Source organism: Misgurnus anguillicaudatus, chromosome 13 (genome assembly GCF_027580225.2).
Source record: "Misgurnus anguillicaudatus chromosome 13, ASM2758022v2, whole genome shotgun sequence".
NCBI classification, from domain to species: Eukaryota; Metazoa; Chordata; class Actinopteri; order Cypriniformes; family Cobitidae; genus Misgurnus; species Misgurnus anguillicaudatus.
Window position 1 is genome coordinate 2094406 of NC_073349.2, and position 12510 is coordinate 2106915.

Here is a 12510-nt window from a genome sequence, read left to right on the forward strand (position 1 = left end):
ATTTCATTGCATAGCATCTGAATGTAAGTTTGTGTCATTCTGAAATGCCAAAATCTGGAGATGATCCTCACTGCAGAACACAACATCCAAGGGGCGGGGTTGGATCTAGATCTAACTCCTCCCACTTTATATACTTTGAATGAACCAGTATGTTTGCGTTGTTGCAGCCCAGAATTAGTTGCATCCTGTGGTCGCCAACGTTTGCTCTTATCAGTTTAAGTCTACTTTTGATTAATAATATAGTAGAGAAAGATTTATAATTTAGTAAGTAATGATCACAGTTAGTGTAAGGGGAGGTAAGGGACACGTTCCCGACAGTGTGATATCACTGAAGGGATTTAATTGTACATTATCCCACTTATTAAACAGCTACTCCTATAAAACACACATTTATTTGATATCTTTTATTAGCACATTTAAAAACCATCTACGAGGGAAACCTGTTTCCTAATGGCTGTAAGCAAAGACGCGTTAAAACAAGTTCAAAGTCCATACAAGATAAACATTCAATTTATTAATTTCTAAATAACATGCCACATATATGTTAAAGTGCCCATATTATGAAAAACTCACTTTTTCTGGGTTTTGGGGTGTTATTTTGTGTCGCTGATGCTCCCACACGCATACAAACTTGGAAAAAAATCCATCCATGCTGTTTTGAGTGAGATACACGTTTCTGAATGTCCTCTGCCTTGAGTCTCAGATTGCGCGAGTTCAAACTCAGCTCCGTTGTGACGTCACAAACCGTTTCGTCACATTCAGTTTGAATTTTCCCGCCCACCACCCCACTCGCTGGTCCCCACCCACCAGGGAGCTAGAGAGAGCACAGAGCAGTCAGTCACTTCGCTCGCTGATACCCTCTATGCTGTTATCATGTCTCACTGAAATAACAGCGCTATTTGGATATTATGGATTATACTCCCGCCTACTTTTAAAAACAAAGTTGTAATGCGTGGTTATTGGAACCCGGAGTATTCTTATATACAGTGTGTTACGACGCAAATAGTCATCAGATTGTAGGCGATAAGACCTTCATGCGAAATCTGATGTAAACAACAGACTATGTAGCTCCCACGGATTATACGCATTTGTGGACAAAAATGGATGTATTTTTTATTTGTATTGTATTTTACTGGACTTTCATGGATCATTCACACATCTGAAACAGACTGGATTCGATTTGCGATCTTTGTATCAAACACAAAAGGTAAGAAGTCACGTTATATTTGGCATGTTGTCGTCTTCTATCACAAAATACTACATTTATGATGCTAGAGCTAAAAATTTTTTGCCAAACTAACCGAGACCGGGCCTTACGCACCGGCTTTTCTGACGAGGCTAAGTTAACCCCCGAGCCTCTAATAACTGTACGGTCCGGAGCTCCCGCTAGCTTCTAGCAATTAGCACGCGGTCCACAAGCAGTATACATCCCCTACCGGGTCTTAATTTCTGTAATTTGCAAAAATAATGCGTTTGAAAATGTTTATAACAGGAATATGTTAGTATTGTCCAGAGAAAACGAGTGTATTGTTGAGACTGCTCATCACAATTTACGCTGGAATCTTTGTGTCATGATTAGTTTGACACACCGAGACCGGGCCTTACCGCCCCGGCTTTTCTGACGTGGCTAACCCCCGAGCCTCTTATAACTTTACGGGCCGGACCTCCCGCTAGCTTCTAGCAATTAGCACACGGCCCACAAGCAGTATACATCCCCCGCCGGGTCTTAATTTCTGTAATTTGCGAAAATAATGCGTTTGAAAATGTTTTATAACGGGAATATGTTAGTATTGTCCAGGGAAAACGAGTTTATTGTTGAGACTGCTAACGTTACATCACAATTTACTCTGGAATCATTGTGTGTCATGAGTTTCTTCTCCTGTAGTGTAACGTTACTTATTAGTGATACTTTTCTTCATGATTTGTCTGTTGGCAACATAAACCGTTAATAATAATATATAAAATAATAACACAGTATGGTCTGTACTGCTCACGATACCACTGAGCATGCGCACGGGCACATGACGTTAGTAGTGGGGCGTGATCAAAGGAGCAGCAACTCATAAATATGTAATGACTAGCTCAAAACGGCACAATCTGAACTGCCTTGAAATAGAGGCTCCTAGAGATGGGTAACAATCTTTTCCTACAAGCTATTTCGAGCAAAAAAAATTTGAAACATGCTTTATGGAACTCATACACCTATATAACTTGTGGAAAAGCAGTCATAAGATGGGCACTTTAATAATTATGCATATTTATACTGTATCCATTCATAGGTCTTAAACTGCATGTGGTAAGATTACTCGTAGTAGGCTAACCCGAAATGTTTTACTCCAAAACATTATAGCAAAAACACTTACATTTCACCTTAAAGGCACTACTTTTATTGTAGTCATAAGTAAAGTTTTTTATGTCAAAAAAAAAACTTAATTTAGTTATGACTTAATGCAGAAATGGTAACGCAACAACACATGTATGATACAATATAGTTCCTCTTTTAAATCCACTTAGAAAAGCGCTACGTTTTATTTTGTGCCAACATACTTGCTCGTATAACTACTCGTTATAACTAAGCTAAATGCTATCAAAGTGTCTCTGTGCGCCACAGCGCTTACGTGCACGCACAAGATGATGGAGGTATATATCAACTATTCTTAGTTAAGGTAATAACATACTTTAATATGGAAAAAGGATAGACTATTCCTTTAAAGTTATGCGAAATTATAAACAATGCGCAATGACACTGGGAAACTACAACTCCCATGAGCACTCCCTGCACCCATCGCAATATACTGAGACCGTTTGTTGAGACACGTGCGCGATCAGCGGAGGACCAAAGTGCCACCTTTTTTCTAGAAAGAGCGTACAGTCTGAGCGCACACACGTTCACTTTGGGAAAGTTAAAACAATTGCATGGAAGTGATTGAAGAGATTTAAAGGGCGTGCACACTCTTTGGCAAGACCGGAGAGAAATTCATAGCGCAAACCTTCTACACCCCGCTCAACTTTTAATATATTCATTAGAAGTTAATCTATTGCATTTGATAGTCTGCATCTAATCTAGCTAAATCAAGTACAATTACTCGAATTAAAGTCATTTTAGGATGCCAAAGTCAAGTTTAATTATATAAGATGTATTTTACCAGCAACAAAATTGTGGCCAGTGAAAATGCTGAGTGTCTAGTAACTTTGTAAAACAACTAGCCACTTTGGCTGGTGAGCAAAAAAGTTAATGTCAAGCCCTGGTCCCTTTAAAAAAACCTACATTGGCTTCTCCAATTGCTGTAAATTTAATTTTTCTTAATGATATTTAGCACCAATTTATTAAGAAGTTATATTTTTGTTCTCTTCAATTCGTGGGTGTAAACTGTGATTTATTTACGAGTGTTTCATGTGATGCTAAATTCCTAACTTTGGATGGAAACCAAAGCTGACAGCGGTCTCTAGTTCTAGTCAGAGCCTCAGGCTTAATGATGAAGACACCTGTAGTGTTTGATTCATTCACTCCACTATTTGATCATGGAACCGTGTAACATAATTTACAGAAAATCACTGTATGCGCACGGTAACCATGTGAAACATTTAGAGGGGAAATTCACTAAGAATGATTCACACCCGCTGATAGCGTCATTTATTTAAACAAATTGTCTGTGTTGTTTTAGGACCAAATTCACTAAAGGATTTAGGCACCACACACCCACACCTAAGTAGCATTGATTACAGTTTACATTAGGGAATTCTCCGTCTTTATACCGATTCAAGCTTCTAAATTGTGTTGAATGCACTGACGTGATGAACATAAACATAAATTGCAGTCATGGCACAATTTTTAGGGTTCCCACTCTAAGTCAAATGTCAACATCCCTGACTTTCACTAAATAAAAAAGTGAATTTCCATGACCTATGTCCAGGATGTCGTGAACCTGGATAATGTACACCATGAGTTTATAAAAATGTAGATTAAATGCCTTGAATGAATAAACGGTGCCAATAAACACCAGTTTTAATGGGAGTCAGTGGAGACTTGGACATGAAATGGTATTCCTTACGTCACAAGTTAACAAGGGGATTACATACTGATAAATGGAAAAATTTAAAGCAACAAAAAAATCCCTGATATTCCATGACTTTGTGAAAAAGTTCTAAACCTTCCATGACCCAAAATTCCCTGACATTCAATGTCTGGAAAAGACCTTTTAAAATTCCATGATATTCCAAAAATTCCATATGTGTGGATATGTATTTGTAAACATTTCATTTAACCTTAGCCGACTCCCTTAGGCAAATCTGTGATCCTACAATGAGCCTTACTTACTGAAGTTGAAATACTACATTATTATTATTCCTTACATTTATATAGCGCTTTCTCAGTACTCAAAGCGCTTTACATATGAACAGGGGAATCTCCTCAACCACCACCAATGTGCAGCATCCACCTGGATGATGCGACGGCAGCCATATTGCGCCAGAACGCCCACCACACACCAGCTTATTAGTGGAGAGGTGATATAGCCAATTAGTATGAGGGATGATTAGTAGGCCAATGGGCAAGTTTGGCCAGGATGCCGGGGCACACCCCTACTCTTTTTCGAAGGAAATCCTGGGATTTTTAATGACCACAGAGAGTCAGGACCTCGGTTTAACGTCTCATCCAAAGGACGGTGCTTTTTTTGACAGTATAGTGTCCCCGTCACTATACTGGGGTGTTAGGACCCACACAGACTTAGTTTCAGTGGGCAAGTTGTCTTGGGCTACAGGGTGATATGGCTGCTGGTACATGCTGAAATTGTGCAACTCTTCAGTATGATACCGGTTCAGAAAAACAATAAAAACAACTGTGACTAGCAGAGGATTAACACAGCTCTGTCACTGTTCTTGTTTCGCCGTCACAGTCGCTCATTCACTTTTCATTATGATATCATAATAGCCTGCTGTGTATCAGTTCACAGCTCATTTGTTATGGTTAACAATTACTCAATCCATATTTGGCAAAGATGTCTAATGATCTGCCGCATCTGTTCTGTTTTCTTGGATGTTGCCACTCGTCTGTGCTATTAAAGATGCTCTTATTCTAAATGCCTGGGGAAAGATGGGGAGGTGATACAGTTTTTTAAGAAAATGATGTTAAAAACACCTATGCCATCCTTTATCAAAAAAAAAGCAAGCAGAGCACTGCTCTTAAGAAAAAAGGGTTTTATTTATTGCTAATTAGCAGATAAGTATCCATTTTAAAGGTTTTAAAAGTGCTTTAAGCAAAATCAGTACCACTTTACAATAAGGTTGTATTTGTTAGCATTAGATAATGCATTAGATACCTAATACATTACATAACAATAAACAATACTTCTACAGCATTTATCAAACTTAGTTCATGTTAATTTCAGCATTTACTAATATTAAGTCATAAATGTTAATTAAGTCAACATGTATAAAGATTAATAGATGCTGGAAAAACTATATAGCTGCACCTGTAATGTCCCTGTTATCACTAAAATGTACATTGCACTTTTGTGACCAACTTGCTGATTTTTTCCACTTATTTTTATGTAAGTTTTTGTGTGTCTTTTATCAGGTAAACATAAAAAGCATCACAGATTTACTTCTTTGCTAAAGTAGGGGCCCTTCTGGCATTACTCTGAACCTCGGCGAATGATAAACAGTTCTGAAAATCTTTAAGGATTATAGGTGGGGCTCTTATAAAATGGTTTTTAATACCATATGACTTTCCTCATTTCATGGAGCATAACAGGCAAAATGTTCTGGACAAACAAACTGAGTCATAATTTACTTCTTTTGCATCATTTAAATTTCATTTACCAGAATGAAAGGGAATGGAGACCACAACTGTTAGTCCCGAACATTAAAGGTGAAGATGATTCTGAATGCACTTTTTAACTGCAGTTACTGTGTGTAACATTGCTGTTTGTGCATAAACAACATCTGAAAAGTTACAACGCTCAAAGTCCAATGCAACGGGAGATATTTACTTTCACAGAAATAATTTCTAAAAAAAACTACAGTGAATGGCTGGATTGCCTAAAACTAAGCCTCGGCTTGGGTTAGTGACATCACAAACCCCAAAATTTACATAAATCGTGAAAAACGCAACATAGGCTTTTCGAAACAGCCAATCACAACACACTGGGACAGCTAACCAATCTGAGCCTATTGAGTATTTCTGAGGGAGTGGCTTCATAGAAGCCTGTTTTAATGAAGATGGAAACAGTGGTGCAAAATTAAAGAAAAAATATAAAATTATGCTTTTATTTTAAACAAAGCATAAACACAGTTACAGTGTACCTCATAAACACAATCTTTAAGCTTTAAAGTTATATAGCAATGGAGCAATAACAGGTCGTGTGATAGCAGAATGTAATGTGAACATAAGTTTATGTGAACTATCCCTTTAATCTCATATATTCATAATTTGGTCTAACTAATATTTTACATGTTTCTGTACCACACCTGGACACACAATAAAAAAGAGTGTTTTTAACAGCAGGTTTTTCACACTTTATAGATTTATAATGACCAGCTGCTCCAGACATTAAAAACATCCTCTAAGGACCTATAGCACTATAAATATAGCCTATAAATATTTGTTCGAACAAACAAACACAAGAGCAAGCGCACATTCACGCGCACACACAAACAGGTGTCAAAGAGAAATGTAAAAAAAATGGTGAGAGTGAAAGAAGGGGCAGGTGTATGCATTTTTGTAAATGTATGCGTCTGTGAGTGGTCTTACCCGTGTGTGTGTACGTATATGCATCTTAAGACCGTCATTCTTGCTGAAGGCCTTGTCACAGTATGGACACTGATATGGCCGTTCACCTAAAGTCACACAAACACACACAAACATCAGATCTCCACAACACAACAAATGACAAAATACAGACATTTAGTTCATGTGAACAAAACAAATTATTGACATGAGAATAAACATTTGTGATGAATTACAGGGTGCTCATTTTACACCTTGATTTATTTCAATTGTATTTTAAATACATATTAGTATGAGCAAAATATGAAAAGAAAGCTTTTGAAATATACAGAAAATATGGTATTAACTATTATTAGACTATGTGACAGAATTGCAGATATTTACAACAAATCAGATTTTTTGCTCAGATATGGTGCTCTGCCTGGTTTCCATCAAAGGAAAGCCACTAACATGAGTGATCGGGAAGTAAAATAACTTCTTAACCGCGTTCCAAAAACAATGCTGTCTGGCCATAATGACACAAAAGAAAAATTAAAGAAACAACCCTAGATCACTCACATTTCAATCAATTACCTACAAAGGAAGCAAAGAAGTGTGGTGTGCACTAAATGATAAATAATGTATATATTAACTAGTTTATTTGTCATACATTTATAGTTATATTATTACATCAAACCATGTGACAACATAAAGACTAAACTTTGCATAGTAAATATGTTTTCAGAAGCCATTTGGCCCTCAGGTCAGTGGAACAGCAGGCAGGTCCTCCACAGATCCTATGCCTGATCATTTTGGTTGAAAAGGAAAATGAATGTTTTAATTGGTGGTGAAAACAATTTCCGCATTAAGAAAACACAAATGTTCCTAACATTTTACACTGCTGAGATCAAAGCTCGAAATGTCTTGATGCCAGACATAACTCGGGTTTGGAACCGGGCACCTGGCACAGAACTGCCCTGCCCTGTATTAAAGGCTCCAGTATGTTGCTGTGTTGTGGAATTTACCACAAAAGCAGTTCCAGGACCAATTATGCCACTGATCACATTTAAAAACTGGCCCGGCTGTCGCATCCCTATTTTTTATTGCAATTGTGTGAGGGTATAAACACTGCCCTGTAAAGGGGCCAAGACATTAATGCTGGTAGGGGTGACCCCGAATAATCAAAGCTTCGATGCATTGATGGGAGAAGCCTGATTCGACTACCAATCTTATAGTCGAATCGTTGCAGATGTGTTATGAAATGAGGATCATTCAATTTTGGCTGTATATGGGAGCACATTATCTGATTTCACATATAACAGTTTTCTCCGAATATAATAATATACAGCCTATTATGATAATGCTATGCAAATAATATGTGAAGAAGTAGCTTTAATTAATATTTTTTTAAATGTGTTAATAAATCCAACAACCCCCGTGACAGGGCTACTCGTCCATATGGGAAGAAGTTTCCATGCATTGCAAAGCAGTGGTCTTTGTGTTTTTACAGTTAAAAAGACAAAGCTGGCTATTCTTGCTAAAAACTTTCGTTATTTTAAAAATTTCTTTGTTTTATTTTATTTATAAATCACTCGTGTTTATCTGATTTCACTATTTGGCATGTGTTTTATTTCCATGCACATCAGGCATTTAACACATATTTGTTCTGCACCTTGTTACTTCTGACCTTATTTTATTATATATTTTTTATTTATTATAAACGTAAATTTTGGATTGCTTTTCGTTGTATCATGTGCTGGCCATGGTGCTGGTGCATGCAATTTAGCCAAATGCGCTAGGTGCCCTCAGTGTGTCATATTTAGGATCATATTTAAGTTCAAGTTCAAGTTCATCAAACTAAACATAATTTTTTTTCTCGAACGTTATAAGTTTTAAAATGTCATTAAAATCGTTGTTATCTTGTCAAAAGTTAAATTTCAAAACAGGTAAGCCATTTCTGTAAATTTTGACGATGACCGAACGTATATTTATTTATGCCAGACACGACTGTCTTTCTTGTGATTTAATATTATGGTCGGTGTTCACTTTCAAATTAAGTGAATACAGAGATTATCAAAGTATGCAAGCAGGTATTTCTGTGCAAAATAATAAAGCGTATTTGTCTATAAAATCATTCATTTCAGAGTTCTTGTTATAAATTAACACTCAAGGAATTGTATATAAAGCGTAGTTTTTGTCATTTACAGTAAAAATTACAAATTATTTGTCATTTGTCGTTTTTTTTTTGGTCATGACTGCTTTGACGTGCTAATTCTCAAAATGATATAAGATCGCTGAAATGTAGCCGGGGCTTCCCAGAGGATCACTTTTTTTAAGTTTAGTTATAAAAATGTTTGATATAACAAAAAGATGTGTTATATCTTTGTTTTATGTTCTGTAGATCGTGGCTTTAAAATCTTATGAGGAATCATTTAACGAATGTCTATATTGCCTTTCATTTTAGGATACAAATGCATCGTCAGTTTTTACTTTGTTCATCACTTGAAAGACAGTTTTGGTCACTTTATCAGACATTTATTTCTGTGTGCTGCTTTGTGAAAGAAAATAGCCAAAATTTTTAAAGAATCTGTTCCACTCGTGTAACAATTGATATTTCAATCAGATATGTTTTCATTTAAAAAGAACAGGCTTGAATCTTTTCTCTGCAATGAAAGGCAGAAAAATCGAGAATATAGATAAATACGGGTTGATCTCTGCCTGAAGTCTGGAATAATGTGTCCACAAGGAATATAAAATATAAACCAGAATTTCCGAATCAATACTCCATGCCTCCTTAGGATACCGCTCTTCCTCTCCAGTAATGTAAAACCAAATACACAAGGAACTCTATCTCCCTCATCTTGAACCCAAGTGACCTCAAGTGGGTGGGATCAGTTGAGCCCCACCCTCCCTGGATCAAAGCATCGCTGGACTGAATTGGAGAGATGCTATCGAAGCGTGCTCGGTATCACCACAAAGGACGGGGTGACAAGCTGTCAATCAAGGAGTGGACAAACACGTGGGTCTGTTTTAGATAAAACTGATCCAGGATGCAGATAGCAGGGCCAGTTCTGATTAGACTGGTAACATACATATACAGCTACAATGGAAGCTCAGTTCAGTACTTCAAATGTTGTTTCGTCTAAAAACACCACCATGTAACAGAACAGTAACAGTGAATGTGAAACATGAGCCAGATTGACTAACACCTTGCACCAGCGCAAACTATTTTGAGCGTTACTAAAGACGCACAGTGAATAATTCGCGCTGAAAAGGTGTGGTCTAGTTATTTTTGCGACTGACCTTATTGCACATGCATTTCTAGGAGTTCCCCTTTCAGACGCAACATTTTTGGGAGATTATTTAAATGATTCACGCAATGTGATTTACTTGAGCGTGTGATTTTACTGATATTTGCACCATTATTTAACAGCAAAAAAAAAAACATGTCTTAAATTACTTTGCGCTTGAAAATGCTGCAATTTTTGCGGAGAAAAAAGAGGCATCACAGAGAGCAGTGTCAGGGTTTGTCTGTGTGTTTATGTTTTTTCACCTTATTTGTGTATGCTCTGTTTTTGTTTCATAATTTAGTTATTTTTCTGGGTTTTGATTATGTCTTGTTATTCCTTTGGTATCATGTTACCTGTATTTTTTGTTCTTTATTGCTTTGGTTCACCGTGTTGTGTTAGTCCATATGTTTATTTAATTGTGTCCTCCCCTGTATTCTTGTTATTGTGTTTATTAGGTTTTCTCTGTGATTTGAGAGTCTCCGCCCTGTCACTATGGTTACCCTGATTGTTTAATTATTTGCCTCCCGTGTGTTTCGTTGCTGTGTTCCTATTGGTCAGTGTCATTTATTTATTTACTTCCTGTACACTTCCAGTTACGTTCCATTGTGTTTGATGTCACGACGTGTTGCCCGGTGTTTTCGTGTATTTTGTTTTCCTACCGTAATAAAGTCTTAAACTGCATCTGGATCCGTCCTCTTTGTCATCTGTGTGTCACCGTCGTGACAAGCACAAAGTGTGTGATATAATGCAGAGGATTGTTTTAAGATGTAACAGTTTATTTGGAATGCCAGAGGAACATATGAAGAGTTTGTTGCAAAACGAGATAACCACCGGTTTTTTTAATTGTTCAGAGATCTCGTTTTTTGGTTGTGCATTCCAATTAATTTCAATTCAACTGCAGTTGGTTTGTTTTGATTTAAACCTTCATAACTTAAAAAATACAGCTAAGTAGCACCATAAAACAAAATAATAACATGATAACATATTATACCACGGGTCTGTTGAATGCTGCATTCTGATTGGCTGAGAAATGTTCTATGGGTGTTGATTATTTTTCTGTAAACCGCACACCTAATTTTTCAAATGTCTTAAAAATAGGTACCAGAGCAATGTTTGTGGTAACCGTGGTATAAGCGGAATAATTGACTCCGGTCCTTTGAATTATTTGAAAATAATGCACACCTGCGGTGTAACGGCACTCCGCTTCGCGTCGTGCCGCATTGCCACCTTGGTGTGCATTATTTTCTTATAATTCAATGGCCCGTCGTCAATTATTCCTTACATAATAAACATGTTTTGACAAAAATGTTAAAAAATGAATTTATCTCGTTTTGCAACGAAACTCTTCATATTATTTTAAAATACAGTTTGCCAAGCCATGTTATTTTTTATTTGCTGAAGTAAATAAAATAGGAGTCACTAGGAGAAGTCACACAATACCAGACGCTTCAAAACTTCTTGTAAACCTTTATTTTTTGTTGTCCAGTTCTTTTCAGTGCACTTTTTTTGTAAATAAGTCGCAGATCTTACCACTTCTATCAGCGCTTTCTTGGAATTGCGCTCTCACGCCAATTTGCCCCTTTTAGTAAATCTGGCCCATACTTTACATTGCAAGGTGCATGCAATAAATATAGTAACACTTAAATGTGTCACTATCAAAACTGTGTCTGTGCGATTAAAAAATATATGCTAATATTCTGGTAGCTAGCTACAGTATAAACATTAGGCTACTTTAGATTGCTCAGCAAGATTCTCCTCAAACCACTGTTCTGCCATGACTGTAACTGACCTGAAAGAAAACTGACCACAGAAGACAATTTGCACTATTGTCTGATGTACTGCCCCAACCATACTTAAATTATGAACTGCAACATGGAAGATTACAAAATACAATAATGCACAAAATCAAATACCGTAGCTGGAACAATCCACGTTCACTTTAAAGTTTGAGGTCTTACACATACTAAGTTTGCGGACCACTGGTGTAGACAGATACATTACAGTGTGTGTTCTATGATAACAATATTCTCCATTATGTGGGCAGACAAAGTTGATCATTTATAGATAAAACTGCTTTTTGCATCGCTTTTGTTGCTCGGTCTGGATATTTCAGAAGTTTGAAAATATCAGGTTCACTTGAGATCTGCCTTTTTCAGCCATAGCTAGCAGAAAGCTAAGAGAAGCCCATGCACGTGAAACAAAGCTCTGTTCTCATTATAGGCCTTTCTGGGCTAATGAAATAAGGGTTTTCTGGATAGAGAATGACTCCCTTTGGAATAGGTAATGCGCCTGGCAACTGGGGCAGCCCCATAGAGAAATGTAAAAAGGCAAAACATAACTTAATAATACTGCCTCTTAAGAGAGATGCCAATTGCTGCATTCCTGCGTGTGTGCGTCCTGATTGCGCAACAATCTGTTTTCTAATTCGCTTTCTTGTTAATGCAATTTCTTGAGGGAATAATTGTTGGATTTGAAAAACGTTATGTAGTTTAATTAGATAAACGAAGAGATTGG

General features: G+C 36.9%; 1 protein-coding gene across 1 annotated transcript in view; it reads right to left on the reverse strand.

Moving 5' to 3' along the window:
- prdm5 (PR domain containing 5) overlaps positions 1-12510 on the reverse strand; it is a 111741-nt gene that overhangs the window by 14683 nt on the left and 84548 nt on the right. Inside the window, exon 14 of the mRNA XM_055188410.2 lies at positions 6752-6837. Within this exon, the coding sequence (XP_055044385.2) occupies positions 6752-6837 (86 nt within the window). The remainder of the gene's footprint in view (positions 1-6751; positions 6838-12510) is intronic.